Source organism: Periplaneta americana, chromosome 3 (genome assembly GCF_040183065.1).
Source record: "Periplaneta americana isolate PAMFEO1 chromosome 3, P.americana_PAMFEO1_priV1, whole genome shotgun sequence".
NCBI lineage: Eukaryota > Metazoa > Arthropoda > Insecta > Blattodea > Blattidae > Periplaneta > Periplaneta americana.
The window spans coordinates 37538043-37562153 of NC_091119.1; the positions used below are offsets into that span (position 1 = coordinate 37538043).

Sequence of the window (24111 nt, forward strand, 5' to 3'; positions counted from 1 at the left end):
AATGTGTTGAACTAGATACAGAAACAAGACTTTCATATCAAGCAAACGTTAGTGTGTTGCTTCCAATTCCCTTCAATCGTGAACGAAAGAAAAATAAAAGCAATAAATCACACGAATCATTTTTTGCTGCAATCATCTACTGAAATTCTCGCAGCAGTGCTGCCAATAATCATTTTCTAGCTTCACCTGCGACTGCAACTCTGAAGCTTTATACTCCTTCTGTTCCAAAATATGGTATAGATTTGTTATAGTTCTCAGTAATGAAATGTAACTCTAATACATCACCTAGATCAGTCATGTCAATTGATGCCCACAGGAGCAACCGCGCGCTTTAGAGCTTAGGAGAGCCTGAGCGCTTTACAACGGAAAGGAAAGAGACAGACGAAAGAAGTAGTATATGCCGCTTGGTCGAGCTATATACAGGGATGGCCAGCACTGATTCAATAGATAAAGGGAAGAGAACTTATTAAAACTGTATCCACGTTAATTTTTAGATTTGACTGAGAAGTATAAGTGCATTATAAGAATGTAAGTTTTAATTTTAATGCTCATTTTTCACGAGTTTTATTTTTTTTATTCAAAAGAAATATTTTCTCAACTTTTTTAATAGAAAAGTGAAATTTTCAGATATAGGTCTAGGCCTATTTATTTAGTAGCCTTACAGAATGTTTTCGTAAATCTAATGAATCGTAAATACTATTACTGTAGATAGTATATTGAAAATTTTCAAATATTCGCATGGATTGATTGTAAGGAAATGAATTAACAAAGCAACTACTGTTACATCATAAGCAAAAGATACGTACCCATGTGTTGTAAAAATGTCAGCTCTATAGTTTCAGCATATTTCGAGAAAATAATTTAATATTCTGATAATAGGAAGTTGCTCACCAGTATCACCTTAAAAGCATAATGCGATAAGAGTTTTGTTATGGAATATTAGTTACACTTAAAACATACACAGTACGTAGGTAACTTTGCTTTGTACTGTAATATTGTTTTAATTAGTTTATTCATTACTTTTATAAGGCTAAAGGTACCATCAATATCAATTCCAACTTATCATGTCATACTCAGTCTCTTTTTTGGGGATATCACTTTCTTTATGAATGATGTGTTTCACCCATTTAGTACAGTATAGTTGTAATACTATGGAATTTATGTGAATATTTCTTCTTAACTCTTTATTATGTTATTAACGTTTAAAACACAACTGCAATATTAAGAAATCAGTTTTAGTACTTTTGTTTTACAGACAATATAGATAATAGTTGGAGATTTATCCTTCGAAGAGGTGGAAAAATTCGAATACCTTGAAGCAACAGTAACAAATATAAATGACACTCGGGAGGAAATTAAACGCAGAATAAATATGGGAAATGCCTGTTATTATTCGGTTGAGAAGCTTTTGTCATCTAGTCTGCTGTCAAAAAATCTGAAAGTTAGAATTTATAAAACAGTTATATTACTGGTTGTTCTGTATGGCTGTGAAACTTGGATTCTCACTTTGAGAGAGGAACAGAGATTGAGGGTTTTTGAGAATAAGGTTCTTAGGAAAATATTTGGGGCTAAGAGTGATGAAGTTACAGGAGAATGGAGAAAGTTACACAATGCAGAGCTGCACGCATTGTATTCTTCACCTGACATAATTAGGAACATTAAATCCAGACGTTTGAGATGGGCAGGGCATGTAGCACGTATGGGCGAATCCAGAAATGCATATAGAGTGTTAGTTGGGAGGCCAGAGGGGAAAATACCTTTGGGGAAGCCGAGACGTAGATGGGAGGATAATATTAAAATGGATTTGAGGGAGGTGGGATATGATGGTAGAGACTGGATTAATCTTGCTCAGGATAGGGACCAATGGCGGGCTTATGTGAGGGCGGCAATGAACCTCCGGGTTCCTTAAAAGCCAGTAAGTAAGTAAATAAGACAATCCTAGATAATATGAAACAGAAAGAAGCCATATAAAAATAACGACATAAAATTTCACGTTCCATTTGAAGTTTGTGCACCACTGTTTTCTTAATCCAACAGGCGCTTATTCATATACACAACCCTTCCTCTTTCCATACTTAGCGCTTGATGCCCGCGCACGACGTCAAGGTCAGAAAAATGCGCTTGCTTTGACATCACTGATCTAGATACTTATTTGCATGATAAATTTACATAAGAAAAACATAAAAATGAGGTACATTTCATTCTGTGTGGTGTCAAATTAATAAAAGAAAAACCAAACATTATTTTATGAGGGACAAATTAACATAAAACTGCAATAAATTACAACGTTTTTATACGACTGTTGTGTCTTAGATGTTCTATTCAAAATTGATTGAATTGTTGTTACATTTTCGGCAACAGGAACATCACAGCAGGTGCCCATTTGATTTCTGTTCATAATGAACTATTTAAATATTATAGTTTGATGCACTACAGAAGATTAGAAACATTCACAACTGCACTGTCTGATAGTCCCTTCACTACTGAACAGAATACCACACCGCGAAACATTTCGTGCGCGCATGCGCAATAATCAGACTTGTTCTGTTTGTTACTATACCATATTTTGAAACGGAGCGTTATAGGCTACTTAAGATGCACTTGTACACTGTATATAAACATAATATCTCAAATTGCTGAAATAGTAGTTCAAATCTTCAAGAGGCAAACACTCCGCACACCACAAGCTTGCTTCATGTATTCTCACAGTCAGTAATGTAACTGGATCGAGTTTTCCTATTGCGAAAAACTGCGGCGGGACTTGCCAAGTTGCCACAGCCTATCTTTCAGCGGTTAAGAAGATATAATGAAATATTCCTTCATTACTGTCTGATTTGATAAATTACTGTACAGAATGAGTATACACTGTTGTCAAATATTTCTCATGTTTGTTTTTTTACGGTGAATGAAGAAGTAAACTATCTGGAACTTACTGTTATGACTACAAAATATTACGCTTACACTTTATGATTTTCTATAAGGTTTAAATAATCTTTCAAGGACAGCTGTTCACAGTTTGACGTTAACTAGGGCAAAACAAGGAAAAATTATACATTCAAAGAGATAAATTTGCGGTATCAGAAGCCTTTAAACTAGAAAATGTGGCATAAGTGATAAAGACGTCAAAATATCACCGAAAAAAAAAAAACTATATTTTACTGCGACTTGACGTTTCTACAGTCTACGTAAATCAGTAAGAATTATAACAAATTGTCTTACGTGACTTATGAAACGAAATATATGAAGATTTTGCTTCCAAAACCGAAGAAAAATAATGTCGAGAAATGTAATCAGTTCAGGGCTATCAGCTTGATATCACACAAGGCGAAGATTCTTCTGCGAATACTGAATCGACGTTTATATTCTAAGATGGAAGAACAGTTAAAAGAAGAGCAATTTGGCTTCTGGAAGGGAAAAGGTACGAGAGATGCAATTGGAGTACTATGAACAAACGGCGAAAGATATCTAGAGAAGACCAAGGACGTGTATATAGTATTTGTGGACCTAGAAAAGGCCTTTGACAGTAGAGGGGCGGGAGAACATATCAGATGATAGACGACATTAAGATATGTGGATCATATGCGGAGACTAAGAGGAAGGCAGAAAATAGGAACGATTGGAGAATGCTGGGTTTGCAGTGAAAGACCTGCCCATGGGCAGAACACTTATGTATGTAAGAAGGCCGTTCAAATACTCATATAGTGAAAGTAATGATTGAGATGGAAATTAGTACAGAAGACGCTCAAAATCGCGACATGTGGAATGTAAAAAGTAGCTGATGTGAAGTTATTATATACAGGGTGATTCCCGAGGATGTACCTCCTTTACGGAGCTTATTTCCGAAGACTTTCTGAGCAAAAAATATCATATAAACATGTGTCCTAATCTTAATATTTTCAGAATTACACTAACTTTAAGTTGTTTGTAAAATACCATTACTCTTGAGTTTTAAGTTTAAAAGAATATTAGGCCTACAGATAAAGAATGAACTATTCAGGAGTATCATTTCCTTAATTAGCTAGTATTCTGAAGCTAAAAATGTGTTGTGAATTCCATAATTGTTTCGATAGATTTTTTTTTTTTAATTTTTAACTACAAAATTACATTTTCTTACGCATTTATCACAACAATTGTTACAAATCACGCCAGTGTCGTAAATTTTTAAAGACTGTGCATTAGGATGCATAATTAAACTGTAAAGAATCAAGCCCCTAAAGTCGTATGATTTGTAACAATTTTTGTGATACTATAAGTGCGTAAGAATAATATAATTTTTAGTTAAAAATTGAAAAATAAAATCTGTGAAAAGCAATTAAAAACACATTTCTAGCTTCAGAACACTAGCCAATTAAAGAAATGATACTTCTGAATAGTTCATTATCTATTTGTAATATTTTTTTACCCTTAAAATTAAAGAAAAATGGTATTTTACAAACAACTTCAAATTAGTGTAATTCTAAAAATATTGAGATTAGGACAAATGTTTATACAGACATTTTTTCTGAGTGTGTCTTCTGAAATAAGTTCCGTAAGTGACGGTAAATCCTCGTAAATCACCCTGTATACAAGATGTGAACAATATAAACTGCCAAAAAATATACTGGTGATTGAACATAAATTACTGAACAAGAAAAGTCTAATAAATTTGTTCTGTATATTTTGTAGCTTCCCTAGAAAAAAATGTTATCTGAGGCTAATGTTTTTGTAAATAATAGTAGACCGTCATTATTTACTTCGATCCGCCACGTACATGATATCCTTGTTTACAAATCAGGGTACTCTGTTGTCTCTCTATTATGGTGGTGTTAGTGTGTGTTGGGCGGAAGGTCATTGGCAATGACGTTCACATTTACTCGAACAGAAAATACAAAAAAATACTAGATTACTATTAACCCTAAAAACATGATATTTCAGGAATTAAAAACAAAAATAGAAGAAAAATCAAAATTTCACTAAACATCATGTTTAGTAGACCGAGAAGTACAGTCTGTTTACACCCTACATAATACTTACAAATAATAGTCACATATCAGTAATAGTTAAAATTATATATATATGTATGTATTTATTTACACTACAAGTGGGAAGCACCCGGTGGCAGTGGTATAAACAATATAAACAATACACAATAAAATTACAATACACAATACAATTATGCAATACACAATAAAATTAGATACATAAAACAATTAGAATACACAATACAATTACAATACAATACACAATAAAATTAGATACACAAAACAATTAGATACACAATACAATTAGAATACACAATACAATTATACAATACACAATAAAATTAGAAACACAAAACAATTAGATACACACACAATAAAAGTAGATACACAAAACAATTAGATACACAATACTATTACTCAATACAATTACAATATACAATACAATTATACAATACACAATAAAATTAGATACACAAAACAATTAGATACACAATACAATTACAATATACAATACAATTATACAATACACAATAAAATTAGATACATAAATACACAATACAATTATACAATACACAATAAAATTAGATACACAAAACAATTAGATACACAATACAATTATAATACACAATACAATATTACACAATAAAATACAATTATACATAATATTATATTCCTCTTACAATAATGTCTTTGGAGCGATGTGAAGTACAAAATAATAAAGAGTTGGTAGGAAAATGACATCAATGTTTACAGATGATATGAGGATATTCTTCCCAGAAATTCAACGTGAATACAAGATAAAATTGTCTTATTACTATACACAAAAAGAAAATCTTGGCACATGTATAAACAAGTCTTAGAGAAGAAAGGTAACAGAGCAAGGCTGTGATGTTACTTAACAGTAATTAACTTCAAAATGAGACTTAATCCGAGTGTAATACGATCGCACACAACCACAAGAAAACTACAATGACTGTGGGTTTGTGAATAAATGATAAGAGGACAATGATAATTGGACCCAAGCTCTCTGCAAACAGTATATTATTATTATAAATTTCATGTATCGTTAAATAAAATAAATTCTAACTGCGGTTCATGAGCCCATTATACAACATTGTTTAAAATATTTTCATTGTGAAACTTGTGCATATGGAAATCACACAACCTGACAGTGTTTTTCCTTTTGCTGATCTCCAAGTGCCATAAAATTATGCATTTTATGGCTATTATGTAACATACCTTAATAAATATTTTCCACTGTTTTGTGCAACATACAAGTCAAGGAGATCTGTGACAAAAGAATTCCGTATAACAATGTCAATATAATTTCCATTATATGAAGGGTTCAGAGCCATAGTGGGCCAAGCGCCATATATTAAAAACGGAGAAAACAAGGGTTAAAACCAAGTGAATACTCTAATGTAATTAAACATATAGCTTAACTTTTCATAAAATTTTACACTGTCATTTGTAGTAAAATCATAATACCCGATGAAAAACACTGCGTAACAAATTTTAACTTCTTTTGCGCTAGGCGTGTAATACATGTTTTATATATAATTTGAGCCTTCTGAATACGAATATGACAATAAAAAACAGTAATTGGTTACGGTTTTTGAGAAATTTTCGAATTTATATCCATTCAAAATACTGCTTTATATAATGAAAATAAGGTTAAATATTCACTGTTCAGAAGATTACAGCTTTCTTTTTCTGCATTTTATGTTATACTGGGTATCAGGTACATCACGAGCTAAAGTCCAACAATAGTCTGCTAGCATACTGGTACTCCACTGTCCTTGGTATCTTTTTTCCATAGTTGAAATACCTTGGTGAAAGCACTTACTATGTTCATCACTGAAATCGCCACAATTCTCGGGGAAAAAGTCAAGATGGGAGTGAAAGAAGTGAATCTTCAGGGACATGTTACAACCCATAGTTTCATACGCCAACAGTAAGTTCATAGTTCATAGTTCTCACTTCTACGGTTACCTAGAAAATTTAATACAACTTCCTTGAATGCAATCGAGGCGGCTTTCTCTTTTTCTTCCAACAAAGATTCGAAGTGATTTTTCTTCATTATTTCTCTAATTTGTGCTCCATTGAAAACTCCCTCTCTTATTTTTGAGTCACTAATAGCAGGAAATTTTTCCTGGATATGTTTCACGATTCATCCCTTTAACAAAATTCTTCATTAACTCTAACTTAATGTGTAAAGAGGGTAAAATTACTTTACTTTGAAGTTCAAGGGGTTGATGTATAATATTTTTCTTCCCTGGCTCTAGTGATTGTCGTGTTGGCCCTACTTTTATTTTATAATGCTTATCTCGAGCGTGACTGTCCCATTTGCATAGAAAGCAACAACATTTTGTCCAGCCTAATTGCATTCCTAGAAGCAATTCTACAACCTTCAAACCCGCACATACAAACCATTCGTACTTTGAATATTATCATTAAAGCACACTTTAAAGAAATACATGTCTTACACAGAATACTAACACCACGGAAATATTCTGGTAAACTGAAGCGATTTCATACGGAAAACTTGTTTCTCCCCCTCCAAATGGAACCGAAAAAGGCAATGAAACAATTTCCGCTTCTAGAAGTGGTTTTGACAGGGTGGTCTATTGCAAAATATAAACTACAGTAATGTCATTAAATCTCACAGTGAAAGAAATACACATCTCAAGTAAAATCAGGTAAACTCAACCGAATTCATACCGCGGACCTGTTTCACCCCCTCCAAATAGACTCCTAAAAGGGAAATAAAGGAATTTCCGTTTCTACAAGTGCTTCTAACATGGTAGCCTACTTATACTAATAGTGCTTTCACATAATGGGTCGTGGCATTTGTAAAACAAAATAGTTACACATGAAATAGCCTACGGTGATTTTTAAATAAAATGCATAGAAAATTAATTATATTGCGCATCTCGAAAACCCGAACTGATGGAACATTTTTCTTGTCTTTTTTAATTCAGGAGATCGAAATTAGTAAGTATTTGTTAGTTTTATGTCTGGCGCAAAATGACTGTTGACCAGTGAAATCTGCCTACACTGACTCTACTTGCTTTAAATCTAAGCAGTAATACTAATGTTTGGAACACGATCCCTAAGCAGCGTTTCTCAAACTACGGTCCGCGGACCACCTGTGGTCCTCGAGTTCTGCCCTTGTGGTCCTTCAAAAAAGACCAGAAATAATAAAATACAAACGAATTGCGTATCACACTATACCAGGTACTGAAAATCTCAGAGTTTGGAAATGTCACATGGCAATCGCCTTTCACTTTTTCCTTCAGTACTAATATTTTATGAAATTTATTACCCTACCCGTCTACCCACTTCCCACTCTACTCTCAGCAACAAAACAGAGATTTAAAGTACTATGAACTATGAATGTGTCATTTCCCTGCACATCTGGCGCCGAGCCTATAACCCAGCCAGGAACCACCCAAATTCATAACAGAGGATCGAACCTTTTGATGTATTGACGACTTTCTTAATAGTTTTGCCGACACCCAGTCTGCACATTGAAATGGGCACGTAATTGTACGTTGTACACCATCTTTACTTGTTGAAAATCGGGCATGTTTCTGCATTAATATTTTTATTTGTTTTTCCAAATGACGATATAAGAAATGTTAGACTCTGCCTATTTTAAAATCAGACAGGTTTACTTTTTACACTTGCGTCTTTCGTCTCTACGTGCCGTTTAAATTTCGCGGGTTTCATACACTCGTTTAAAGCACTTCGTAACAAACAACGCACCGAGGTTTTGGTTCACTCTCATTGCCACACCAAGTAAATCCAAGTTCCAAATAACTCTTGTCATATTTACGAAAGTATTTTTTCTTTGAATAGCTACCACTAGGACTAGATATTTCTTTAATGACATTCTAATCACTGATATTAATATATTTCTTCACACACAGCTTCTGAACTATTAGCACTGCTTAAATGAAGCGTATCATCATGTTATTTTCTTTTCAAAGATCCGGATCGAAGCCAGTTTTCCATTATTTATAATAGGCGATATTTAACAGAGACATGGACAACTACTAGCGTGTACCACATAAGAAGGATTTCAAACATCTAACTGCTAACAGGCAAGCGATGAATCAACAATGCACAGAATTTGTTATAAGTTATTTGTGATTGACTACAAAAAATATAATTAGAAAAGTATTATAATAAATTAATTCTATTTTAAAATATAAGTATGCTGGTATTAAAATATGCTAAATTTGCTTTCGAAGGGAACAAGAGTAAGGTGGTCCGCGGAACTGTTCTGACTTAAAAAAGTGGTCCCCACTTCAAAAAAGTTTTAGAAGCGCTGCGATAGAGGGAAGTTAATATATTTAAAAAGGAGTTATTGATTGAACAAAGTATGATGGCTGCATTCCGATATTACTTATACTGTAGGTTACATGAGATTACAAGTTCACAAGCGTTGTTGCTAAATGTAGGATCCACTGTGAAAGTGTTTCAGTATTACTCACCATAGTGTTAATAAAGAAAACAAGTCCTGTTGCGTTTCTACCTGGCGAACTACACTAAACTAATCACACTGATATTCATGCAGACAACTCGCCAAGTTTGTGACATCGAAGACTGGAAGACGTCTTATCATGGAGATAAAGCTACATTACACAAATTCGATATAACACGCAGATAAAGGCCCACGACCTTATCGACGCGATGCCTGGATGGGTGGAAAAGCTTTGTGGATCGTTTCGTACGAATGAGCTAAGAGGTGTGTAAATTGCACAGCAAAGATGAAAAGTCTTCGCCCCGGATTTTATATTTTTCTATTACATACAGTAGTGTAACATAAAAAATAATCACGACACGTTTTAATACGTTTTCTCCTTAGTTTACTTTATAATAAAATAATATCAATAACTATTTGAATTTCGATATCGTTTTCTTTATACGGTTAATATAATGACATATATAATATAATGGTATATAATGGGACATGCAAATCACAGAAACCTGCAGAAAAGTATATTCTATTATCCATGTGCTAAAAAGGATAAATGTTCATCTTCCCTCTTGCTTAAAAAAGTCCCTTGTGCAGACCCTTGTATTTCCCTATTTTGACTATGCTGACATTTTACTGACTGACCTCTCCAGCGACAACAAAACGAAACTTCAACGTGCTCATAATTTGTGTGTACGTTTTGTAAGCAATGTTCGTAAATATGATCATATTACCCCATCCCTGGAAGCAATAGGTTGGCTTAAACTAGATAAGAAAAGAAATTTACATTCACTTCTCCTTCTCTTCGAAATCTTGAACTCTTCTATTCCTTCGTACCTGTCGTCTCGCTTCACTTACCTTTCTTCCCACCACAATCTGAACACACGCTCTCGCCATGAAACAATACTAACAATCCCATCGCACCTACTCATCCTCTTTCACAATAGCCCTGCCAAGACTCTGGAATTCGCTACCTGCTAGCATCAGGGACTGTCGAAATAAAATTCAATTCAAACGCAAACTTACTAGCCACTTGGTCAGTAATTGAGACTCGTTCAGACATGGTTTCTTGTAAATAGTTCTCTTAATCTATCACAAAATATTTCAATATCCGGTAATTTCATCACTGTAGAATTTTGTTATTGTAGGTATAATTTGTAATTTAGTAAATACAAAAATATTATTTGTTCTTAACTTCTATGATAAAATGTCTAGCTTTCATTAATCAGGTATTCTTGTCGTACTTTAATTTTTATTGTAATTGTAAATTTAATATTAGTTGTAATCTTATTGTTCATGTTATAGTTGTAATCCCCTGATAGAGGGGCAGAGAAGGCCTGACGGCCTTATCTCTACCAGGTTAAATAAATAAATAATAAATACTAAATAATGACACCAAGCGTAAGAACAGCAAGTCACGTGTGCGTTGCGATATTGTTTCGTTCCTGTATACTAGTGAACTAGTCAAAACTGGAGATACGTTTGCCTTTTCAATATTGTTTATTTTATGCATATTTTACCTAATGTAGCAACAGTTAAAAAAGTTTACGTTCAAATACTCATTTATTCATAATTATTTTATTCAATCTAACAATAATGAAACATGTTTGTTTCGATGTTATTTATTTATGCAAGTTTTATTTAATATAACAATTTTTTTGTCTTGCTCCAAAATAAAAATAGGTGAATATTACTGATATGTGTGTCCTAAATCTGAATTTAAAATCCAAATTGCCCCATCACGTACCATTTTCTGGAGAAAATGAATTGATTTTTTATGACAAAACTTGTTTTTAATTTTTCACTGCTACTGATAAAATTACAACACAAGAGGGATTCAAAATTCCTCATAATACTTGAAAAATGTGTACATAAAAAAATGATGTAACATAGTTTAAAACACAACAACAATAAAAATATTTCATGCGTATAATGAGAAAAATCTCGGAATTTGAACTTACATTTAAAATAATTTTCTGGATGACTTCTGTTTATAACTAGACCCGTGACTGTCTTTTACAAGGAACCAACAATAGTCTGCAAGCATGCTGGATGATGATCTTCCTTTATATCGCCTTTCCATTTCAGATATTTTATGATGAAATCTTTTCCCATGCTCGTCGCTTACCGCTCCAAAGTTAGGAGGAAAGAAATTCAAATGAGAATGTAAAAAGTGTATTTTGAGAGACATATTACATTCCATTTTGTTAAATGCACTTAACATGGTTTCCACAACAAGTTCTATGTAGTTCTCTGCCCTAGAATTTCCAAGGAAATTTGAGCAAACGTCTTTGAAAGCTCGCCATGCCATTCTTTCTGTAGGCCTAACGGAAATTTTTTCCTCAAACAAAGGGTCAGGCATAACTTTGTGAATTTGTGGACCGATGAAAATGCTTTCTTTTAATTTGCCTTCACTCAAACTGGTACACTATTCCTTTATATACCCATGTGTGTTCTTTGCATTGTTATGAAATTTACTTAATAGAAAGAACCAATATATGTTTATTTATTAGAAGTATAAAAGAACATGCCAACAACCATAAGAAACCGGAAATAAGTCATAAACTCATAAAATTTATTAGCTTTTGTTTTTGTGTATACCCCCAACCCGCGCCAGATGTTTCCTGGGGGAGCGCTTATCGAAAAGTGAAATCATAGTATATCTTAAAAATCTTACGTGATACGAAGAAAAGAGATGAATTTTCGGATTCAGCCCATATCAAACCATAAGGGACACATTGTTTTAAGTCGGAGCAAAATTCTTGTTGTTCAGTGAATCAAAGTAAGTTTGAGTTCCTATATTTTCATAATATTATGCATATTTTACCCAATACAACAATAATAATCAGATATGTGCACGTGTCAGCTATGAAACTGCTATTTTATGCACATCTTGTTTAATAAAATAGTAATCAAAATAACTTTGCATTATGATATTCTTCATTTTATATTCAATTCAATTTATTAAGCCATTAAACATACAGTGATAGGCTTCGTCACAAAAAAACATACATTTGAAAATGCACATATAATTGAAAACAGTAATTAGAATGAAAACACAAAACATTTTGCAACGCTAAAATTAATGAAAACACTTCACTCTTATGTAATAATTGTAACTAATCTAAATAACTTTATTTATTAAAAAAACAATTTCGTATTAATTTATGTTAAGAAACTCATCTACAGAGTAGAAAGGATTAATTAAAAGCCAATTATAAAATCTAGATTTGAAACTATTGGTTGGTAACTTATAATATTTCATTTAATGTAACAGCAATCAGATACATCTGCATATCCATGTCGTGTGTAAGTTTCTCAGTCAGCTTAATTCAAAATGAGTCACCAAGATAACACATTTTTATTATAATAGATTTTAAGTATTTCGCAACAATTCAGTTCTTTCATCATGTTTCAAATGCCATTAAACTTTATAGTTCCTATGGCCGAGTGTACCAATCTCGATTAGAATGCGTGGTTAGATACCCATTGTTAATATTGATAAGAATTTAACCGATGCACCATCTACTTCGCTTGGTTAAGAAACCGCGGTTAGTTGCAGCATAATTATTTCGTCATTATTCCGCTCCGAAGTAATTCATTATAGTATTCAGGAGGCAGTGACTAGTTGATTTTTCGAAGCGATATTATAAAATATTGTATAAATAGTTGCAATTTATATTTATTCGAGTACATATAAACGAAGGCCTCTTTTCTAATTATAATTCCTTGAAGTATGCAGTTATGGAAAGTAAAGGTATGAAAAGAGAAAATTCAGTTTTACTCGATAGTAATAATATGGTTTATTTAACGATGCTTGCAACTTAAATGCCATCGACCTGCGCCGGGATCGAACTCGAACCTTGAGCACAAAAGGCCAGCGCTTTACCGACTACACTACCCAGGCTGACAATTTTACTCGATCTTGTTTTTTTTTATTTCATTTTAGTAGGTTATTTTACGACGCTTTATCAACAGCTTAGGTTATTTAGCGTCTGAATGAGATGAAGGTGATAATCCCGGTGAAATGAGTCCGGGATACAGCACCGAAAGTTACCCAGCATTTGCTCATCTTGGGTTGAGGAAAAACCCCGGAAAAAATCTCAACCAGGTAACTTGCCCCGACCGGAAATCGAACCCGGGCCACCTGGCCAGACGCGCTGACCGTTACTCCACAGGTGTGGACTTGATCTTGTTAAGAAATACATACTATAAAGGGATAATAGAAAATAAACAAACCCATGGTGTGACAAACAAAAGGAATATTGCTGGAAGAAAACGTCGCTTGAATTTTTAGGTGTGTAGGGTAAGTTAATTTTAGTTATTTATGTTACGAATATTGCAACATTTCATATCACAATATGACATTGGAAAGTCGTCAAACGAGTCCGCAGGGCGAGTTTGATAACCAGTCGAGTATTGCAATATGGAGTTACGATAAGTATATCGTACAACGTTTTATCCACTTCGATAAAAAATTAATTTTTTAATAAAAGTAAATGTATTATTTTTATTAGATTAGAACATGTCCTTTGTGGAGAGGTGATTGTATTATTATTATTATTATTATTATTATTATTATTATTATTATTATTATTGTTGTTGTTGTTGTTGTTGTTGTTGTTATTATTATTGTTATTATTATTATTTTCTTCCTGCGAAAGGCGATTCATTTATGTTTGTATTATTAGTTTCGAACAAGATAGATTTTTGTTTATAACAGATGAATCAGATATTAGTCAAAATGCTACTAAAATAATGGGGGGAAGTACCAATATTTCGACTATTCAATCTTCTGTAGCAACGTCAACTGCAGGGATTAATATAATAAATTGTGAACATATTGTTATTAATGCTTATAATAAATAAAATCAATTCCATTTTATTTATTGTAATGTTGCAACCACTTACATAATAGCAGTATCACTATATAAGTAGTTGCGTAGTAGACATATCATTACCTAACTAGCTGTATAATAAAAGTTCATTTATCCATTGGTTCCTTCACTCGGCCATTTACTCGTTAGTTCCTTCACTCGTCAATTTTCTCATTAGTTTTTTCACTCGTCCATTTATTTATTACTTCCTTCACTCGTCCATTTACTCACTAGTTCCTTCACTCGTCCATTTACTCAGTAGTTCCTTCACTCGTCCATACAATCATTCGTTCCTTCACTCGTCCATACAATCATTAGTTTCTTTACTCATCCATTAACTCATTAGTTCCTTCACTCGTCCATTTAATCATTAGTCCATTCACTCGTCCATTTACTCATTAGTTCCTTCATTCGTCCATTTACTCATTTGTCCTTCACTCGTCCATTTACTCATTCCTTCCTTCACTTGTCCATTTACTCAATCGTTCCTTCACTCGTCCATTTACTCATTCGTTCCTTCACTCGTCCATTTACTCATTCGTTCCTTCACTCGTCCATTTACTCATTCGTTCCTTCATTCGTCCATTTACTCATTCGTTCCTTCACTCGTCCATTTACTCAATCGTTTCTTCACTCGTCCATTTAATCAGTAGTTCCTTCACTCGTCCATACAATCATTCGTTCCTCCACTCGTCCATACAATCATTAGTTCCTTTACTCATCCATTAACTCATTAGTTCCTTCACTCGTCCATTTACTCATTAGTCCATTCACTCGTCCATTTACTCATTAGTTCCTTCATTCGTCCATTTACTCATTTGTCCTTCACTCGTCCATTTACTCAATCGTTCCTTCACTCGTCCATTTACTCATTCGTTCCTTCACTCGTCCATTTACTCATTCGTTCCTTCATTCGTCCATTTACTCATTCGTTCCTTCACTCGTCCATTTACTCAATCGTTCCTTCACTCGTCCATTTACTCATTCGTTCCTTCACTCATCCATTTACTCATTCGTTCCTTCACTCGTCCATTTACTCATTAGTTCCTTCACTCGTCTATTTACTCATTAGTTCCTTCACTCGTCCATTTACTCATTCGTTCCTTCACTCGTCCATTTACTCATTAGTTCCTTCATTCGTCTATTTACACATTAGTTCCTTCACTCACCCATACTCATTCGTTCCTTCACTCGTCCATTTACTCATTTGTTCCTTCACTCGTCCATTTACTCATTCGTTCCTTCACTCGTCCATTTACTCATTCGTTCCTTCATTCGTCCATTTACTCATTCGTTCCTTCACTCTCCATTTACTCAATCGTTTCTTCACTCGTCCATTTAATCAGTAGTTCCTTCACTCGTCCATACAATCATTCGTTCCTCCACTCGTCCATACAATCATTAGTTCCTTTACTCATCCATTAACTCATTAGTTCCTTCACTCGTCCATTTACTCATTAGTCCATTCACTCGTCCATTTACTCATTAGTTCCTTCATTCGTCCATTTACTCATTTGTCCTTCACTCGTCCATTTACTCAATCGTTCCTTCACTCGTCCATTTACTCATTCGTTCCTTCACTCGTCCATTTACTCATTCGTTCCTTCATTCGTCCATTTACTCATTCGTTCCTTCACTCGTCCATTTACTCAATCGTTCCTTCACTCGTCCATTTACTCATTCGTTCCTTCACTCATCCATTTACTCATTCGTTCCTTCACTCGTCCATTTACTCATTAGTTCCTTCACTCGTCTATTTACTCATTAGTTCCTTCACTCGTCCATTTACTCATTCGTTCCTTCACTCGTCCATTTACTCATTAGTTCCTTCATTCGTCTATTTACACATTAGTTCCTTCACTCACCCATACTCATTCGTTCCTTCACTCGTCCATTTACTCATTCGTTCCTTCACTCGTCCATTTACTCATTCGTTCCTTCACTCGTCCATTTACTCAATCGTTCCTTCACTCGTCCATTTACTCATTCGTTCCTTCACTCGTCCATTTATCATTCGTTCCTTCACTCGTCCATTTACTCATTCGTTCCTTCATTCGTCCATTTACTCATTAGTTCCTTCACTCGTCCATTTACTCATTCGTTCCTTCACTCGTCCATTTACTCAATCGTTCCTTCACTCGTCCATTTACTCATTCGTTCTTTCACTCGTCCATTTATCATTCGTTCCTTCACTCGTCCATTTACTCATTCGTTCCTCATTCGTCCATTTACTCATTAGTTCCTTCACTCATCCATTTATTCATTCGTTCCTTCATTCGTCCATTTACTCGTTAGTTCCTTCAGTCATCCATTTACTCATTAGTTCCTTCAGTCGTCCATTTACTCATTAGTTTCTTCACTCGTCCATTTACGCATTAGTTCCTTCACTGGTCCATTTACTTATTAGTTCCTTTGCTCGTCCATTGATTCATTAGTTTCTTCACTCGTCCATTTACTCATTAGTTCCTTCATTCGTCCATTTACTCACTAGTTCCTTCACTCGTCCATTTACTCATTCGTTTCTTAACCCCATTCAATCATTTCGTTTCTTCACTTGCCCATTCAATCACTCGTTCATTCGTTCATATATTTCTTCAATCATTCCGTCGTTCAATCATTCCACATTAAGCCATTCTTTACTTTCTCCTCACGATATAGTAACTGATCAGGATGTTGACGAATTTTGAGCTGTTTCTAAAACAACAACTGAATTATTACAAACTTTCAGCTATGTTAAACAGCTTTAATTCATTGAACATTAAAATACATCAATCTTCGCGAATGTTCGTGCATTATAATTGAATCTATCGACTTTACATTTTAATGTGTGTAGCAAAAAGTATATTCAGGTATTTTACTCTTCAATAGTGTTAATGTTTTATTTAAGGACGATTTTAAATACAGAATTTACTTGTCGTCGTAATTCAACGTGAGGAAAAATTGTTAATGAATTGTTCTTCCATGGGAACAGAGGTTTTCACATATCTAATATATGAAACGCACGGTACTGTATTACTATCCTTCCGGAGGAAGCCATACTAAGGCTACTGTCGTCTTCGGCCGGGTTCGAACCCACGAATATCGGCTCCAACGATTGGCATGGTAACATCAAGGCCACCAGCAATGAAATATGACGAAATCATTGAATTGATCTGAGACATTTCACACGCTTAAATTTCAAAACCTTAGTTTAAAGTACATAAGTTACATAACTTTACCAGTCTTCAGCTACGAATTGTCTGGTCAGCGGACGCACTTGGCTTAAACTTTAAAGCTTCACATGGGCCACCCGAAGGCGCTGTGTTTAAGATAAATAGCTAACCGTCTATTATTACATAATCAATGATTATTCACGCGTCATTTCCTTTGAATTTCTTTCGTCTCATATCCCACAACATCAAGAACTTGCGTCAGTAAATCTTGTGGTAAGATACGACGTTCAACTGTTTATTTAAATTTCTAAGATGATGTCTTACTATTTGCGAGTACATCTTGGGGAAATGTTAAGAGAATAAAATCTAACAAAATAATTATATTATCTAGAATAATTTCTAAATATACTGAAGAGTCAAAATAAACCAAGAGCAGGCAAGATCAAGACATATAAAACTATCATTAAACCTTCTGTGGTTTATGGTTTATTGTCTTGGATTTTTATAAACTATGACGAAAACATAGTAGCAATACTGTAAACGAAATATTTATACAGGATGTTTAAAAATACGGGGCATAATTTCAGGTATGTATTTCCCACGTGTAGACAATCAAAATAGTTCATTACAACATGTGTCCGGAAATGCTTCATTTCCGAGTTATGGCCTTCACAACATTGAAATTCACCGGAACGTTTTTCTTTCCGCAGGTCGTTGTCATTACAGAAGATGTTCAAAATGTTCACCTCCTGCTTGAATACAGACCTCACATCGATGTCTCATTGACCTGCGAACACGATCCCAAACTCCAGGAGTATTGCGTATGTCCTCAGAACATGCCACAATTCGATTCCGAAGGGATTCCAAATCAGGCATCGGAGACGAATAAACCAATGATTTTAAATGGCCCCACAAGTAGAAATCGAGATGGTTCAGATCAGGTGAGCGTGGAGGCCAAGCAACTGGGCCACCTCTACCTATCCATCGATCAGGAAACCTTCGATCCAAGTACCAGCGAGCCGTACGACTGAAGTGTGCAGGAGCGCCATCATGCAAGAAGTGAATGTGTTGATGATTGATCAGTGGAGTGTCTTCTAAAACATGAGGTATGGTGTTTTCCAGGAAGTTTGTGTACGCATGCCCCGTAAGTCTGTTTACAAGTACATGGGGTCCAACTAATCGATCACCAATGATACCGCCCCACATGTTGAGGGAGAACCGCAACTGGTGATGAGATGGAACAGTTGCACGTGGGTTTTCATACGCCCATACATGCTGATTGTAGAAATTTGTTATGCCATCTCGTGTGAACTGTGCTTCATCTGTAAATAATACTAAGGCAGGAAAGTTCGGATTTACACCACACTGCTGCAAGAACCACTGACAGAACCTAACTCCTGCAGGGTAATCTGCTGGTGACAGGGCCTGTACACGTTGCAAATGATAAGGATACAATTGATACTCTTTCAACAGTCTCCAGACAGTCGTATGAGGAACATTGACTTGCAACGCTACCCTTCATGTGCTGAATCCCCTCCTGTACTTCTGGAGTTGTAGATCTTGGTCGTCCCCTTCCCAAACCAGGAGAGTTAAATTTTCCATACTCGCACAGGCGGTAATGGAGACGTACAAATGTCTTCCGATCTGGATATTGTCGCTGTGGGTACCTCTCCTGGTACAAACGACGAGCCAGCGCAGCATTGCCGTCCGCCTTACCGTACATTAAGTGTATCTCTGCCAGCTCTTGATTTGAATACATGTCGCACAGTCTAACGCCTACACAATATTGAATGTAACCTTCGCCTCGGAATGAACTGTCAGAGTGCCCTCTTAATGTCTCCTTTGACGGCTACGACCTGCGGAAAGAAAAACGTTCCGGTGAATTTCAATGTTGTGAAGGCCATAACTCGGAAATAAAACATTTCCGGACACATGTTGTAATGAACTATTTTGATTGTCTACATGTGGGAAATACATACATGAAATTATGCCCCGTATTTTTTAAACACCCTGTATAGAATATTTAGACCAAAGTTTATAAACAGAGAATAGAAAATTCGGACAAATGAAGCAATAGGCTTATACAGACTATTTGATTCTACCAAAATCATATAAACTATCAAAATTTTGCGCAAAACCAGTTGGGAAATGCATAGGATAGAAGAGAGCAGAGGGGTCAAAATAATTTTCCAAGATAAACCTGGAGGAAGATGTATGGTGGGAAGACCAAGATTAAAATGAAAAGAAGATGTGGAAAAGGATTTCAGTTTCGAGTATAGGACGATTGTATTGCATTTATTTACATTCCATGGTATTCATACATCGCTTCATAGCTAGAATATGGAACATGTCACAAAATTTTAATAGTACTACAAAGTCTTAATAGGCAGAAATATTCATGGAGTGTTGTTGAATGTCATAAATTCACCTACAGAATAGAGGGGGTGACAGATTAGCGTTATATAATTTGTATTAATTTGTTATACTTCATTTTAGATCGCCAACTACCATCCGAAACGTAACCATCAGGATCTCAAAAGAGCATTATATAATTTATTTTTGTTGTACTTAATTTTAGATCATCAATTTCCATCCGAAACGGAACCATCAAGATCTCAAACGAGCGTTGTATAATAATTTCTCTTTGTTATACTTCATTTTACATGATCAACTTCCATCCGAAAAGGAACCATTAAGATCCCTAATGAGCGTTGTAATAATTTGTCTTTGTTATACTTCATTCTGCATTATCAACTTCTACACGAAACGGGATCTTCAATATCTCAAACAAGCGTTGCAATAATTTGTCTTTGTTATACTTCATTCTACATTATCGACTTCTATCCGAAACGAGATCATCAAGATCTCAAACGAGCGTTCTAATAATTTGTCTTTGTTATATTTCATTTTACATTTTCAACTTCTATTCGAAACGGAACCATTAAGATCTCAAACGATCGTTGTAATAATTTGTCTTTGTTATACTTCATTCTCCATTATCAACTTCTATCCGAAACGGGGTCATCAAGATCTCAAACGAGCGTTGTGTAATTTCTCTTTGTTATACTTCATTTTACATGATCAACTTCCATCCGAAACTAAACCATCAAGATCTTAAACGAGCGTTGTATAATATATTTGCATTTGTTATACTTCATTTTAGATCATCAACTTCCATCCGAAACGGAACCATTAAAATCTCAAACGAGCGCTGTGTAATTTATCTTCGTTATTCTTCATTTTACATATCAACTTCCACCCGAAACGGAACCATCAAGATCTCAAACGAGCGTTGTAATAATTTGTCTTTGTTATACTTCATTCTACATTTTCAACTTCCATCCGAAACGGAACCATCAAGACCTCAAACAAGCGTTGTAATAATTTGTCTTTGTTATACTTCATTTTACATTTTCAACTTCCATCCCAAACGGAACCATCAAGACCTCAAACAAGCGTTGTAATAATTTGTCTTTGTTATACTTCATTTTACATTTTCAACTTCCATCCGAAACGGAACCATCAAGACCTCGAACAAGCCTTGTAATAATTTGTCTTTGTTATACTTCATTTTACATTTTCAACTTCCGTCCGAAACGGAACCATCAAGATCTCAAGCAAGCGTTGTATAATGTATTTGTCTTTGTTATACTTCATTTTACATTTTCAACTTCCATCCCAAACGGAACCATCAAGATCTCAAGCAAGCGTTGTATAATATATTTGTCTTTGTTATACTTCATTTTACATTTTCAACTTCCATCCGAAACGGAACCATCAAGATCTCAAGCAAGCGTTGTATAATATATTTCTCTTTGTTATACTTCATTTTACATTTTCAACTTCCATGCGAAACGGAACCATCAAGATCTCAAGCAAGCGTTGTATAATATATTTGTCTTTGTTATACTTCATTTTACATTTTCAACTTCCATCCCAAACGGAACCATCAAGATCTCAAGCAAGCGTTGTATAATATATTTGTCTTTGTTATACTTCATTTTACATTTTCAACTTCCATCCGAAACGGAACCATCAAGACCTCAAACAAGCGTTGTAATAATTTATCTTTGTTATACTTCATTTTACATTTTCAACTTCCGTCCCAAACGGAACCGTCAAGATCTCAAGCAAGCGTTGTATAATATATTTGCCTTTGTTATACTTCATTTTACATTTTCAACTTCCCTTCGAAACGGAACCATCAAGATCTCAAGCAAGCGTTGTATAATATATTTGTCTTTGTTATACTTCATTTTACATTTTCAACTTCCATCCCAAACGGAACCATCAAGATCTCAAGCAAGCGTTGTATAATATATTTGTCTTTGTTATACTTCATTTTACATTTTCAACTTCCATCCGAAACGGAACCATGAAGATCTCAAGCAAGCGTTGTATAATATATTTGTCTTTGTTATACTTCATTTTACATTTTCAACTTCCTTCCCAAACGGAACCATCAAGATCTCAAGCAAGCGTTGTATAATATATTTGTCTTTGTTATACTTCATTTTACATTTTCAACTTCCATCCGAAACGGAACCATCAAGATCTCAAGCAAGCGTTGTATAATATATTTGTCTTTGTTATACTTCATTTTACATTTTCAACTTCCTTCCCAAACGGAACCATCAAGATCTCAAGCAAGCGTTGTATAATATATTTGTCTTTGTTATACTTCATTTTACATTTTCAACTTCCATCCGAAACGGAACCATCAAGATCTCAAGCAAGCGTTGTATAATATATTTGTCTTTGTTATACTTCATTTTACATTTTCAACTTCCATCCCAAACGGAACCATCAAGATCTCAAGCAAGCGTTGTATAATATATTTGTATTTGTTATACTTCATTTTACATTTTCAACTTCCATCCCAAACGGAACCATCAAGATCTCAAGCAAGCGTTGTATAATATATTTGTCTTTGTTATACTTCATTTTACATTTTCAACTTCCTTCCCAAACGGAACCATCAAGATCTCAAGCAAGCGTTGTATAATATATTTGTCTTTGTTATACTTCATTTTACATTTTCAACTTCCATCCGAAACGGAACCATCAAGATCTCAAGCAAGCGTTGTATAATATATTTGTCTTTGTTATACTTCATTTTACATTTTCAACTTCCATCCCAAACGGAACCATCAAGATCTCAGACAAGCGTTGTAATAATTTGTCTTTGTTATACTTCATTTTACATTTTCAACTTCCATCCCAAACGGAACCATCAAGATCTCAAGCAAGCGTTGTATAATATATTTGTCTTTGTTATACTTCATTTTACATTTTCAACTTCCTTCCCAAACGGAACCATCAAGATCTCAAGCAAGCGTTGTATAATATATTTTTCTTTGTTATACTTCATTTTACATTTTCAACTTCCATCCCAAACGGAACCATCAAGATCTCAAGCAAGCGTTGTATAATATATTTGTCTTTGTTATACTTCATTTTACATGATCAACTTCCATCCGAAACTAAACCATCAAGATCTTAAACGAGCGTTGTATAATATATTTGCATTTGTTATACTTCATTTTAGATCATCAACTTCCATCCGAAACGGAACCATTAAGATCTCAAACGAGCGCTGTGTAATTTATCTTCGTTATTCTTCATTTTACATATCAACTTCCACCCGAAACGGAACCATCAAGATCTCAAACGAGCGTTGTAATAATTTGTCTTTGTTATACTTCATTCTACATTTTCAACTTCCATCCGAAACGGAGCCATCAAGACCTCAAACAAGCGTTGTAATAATTTGTCTTTGTTATACTTCATTTTACATTTTCAACTTCCATCCCAAACGGAACCATCAAGACCTCAAACAAGCGTTGTAATAATTTGTCTTTGTTATACTTCATTTTACATTTTCAACTTCCATCCGAAACGGAACCATCAAGACCTCGAACAAGCCTTGTAATAATTTGTCTTTGTTATACTTCATTTTACATTTTCAACTTCCGTCCGAAACGGAACCATCAAGATCTCAAACAAGCGTTGTATAATGTATTTGTCTTTGTTATACTTCATTTTACATTTTCAACTTCCATCCCAAACGGAACCATCAAGATCTCAAGCAAGCGTTGTATAATATATTTGTCTTTGTTATACTTCATTTTACATTTTCAACTTCCATCCGAAACGGAACCATCAAGATCTCAAGCAAGCGTTGTATAATATATTTGTCTTTGTTATACTTCATTTTACATTTTCAACTTCCATCCGAAACGGAACCATCAAGATCTCAAGCAAGCGTTGTATAATATATTTGTCTTTATTATACTTCATTTTACATTTTCAACTTCCATCCGAAACGGAACCATCAAGATCTCAAGCAAGCGTTGTATAATATATTTGTCTTTGTTATACTTCATTTTACATTTTCAACTTCCATCCGAAACGGAACCATCAAGACCTCAAACAAGCGTTGTAATAATTTATCTTTGTTATACTTCATTTTACATTTTCAACTTCCGTCCCAAACGGAACCGTCAAGATTTCAAGCAAGCGTTGTATAATATATTTGCCTTTGTTATACTTCATTTTACATTTTCAACTTCCATTCGAAACGGAACCATCAAGATCTCAAGCAAGCGTTGTATAATATATTTGTCTTTGTTATACTT

At 34.5% G+C, this 24111-nt stretch overlaps 1 protein-coding gene across 4 annotated transcripts in view; it reads right to left on the minus strand.

Moving 5' to 3' along the window:
* LOC138695934 (phospholipid-transporting ATPase IF-like) overlaps positions 1-24111 on the minus strand; it is a 344160-nt gene that overhangs the window by 143536 nt on the left and 176513 nt on the right. The window contains exon 1 of one of the 4 annotated variants that reach the window (XM_069820331.1): positions 9461-9579. The exons of the other annotated variants lie outside the window; for them this stretch is intronic. Within the exon in view, the coding sequence (XP_069676432.1) occupies positions 9461-9463 (3 nt within the window). The 5' untranslated portion in view covers positions 9464-9579. Of the gene's footprint in view, positions 1-9460; positions 9580-24111 lie in introns of those variants that run through there. 4 annotated transcript variants of the gene reach the window in all.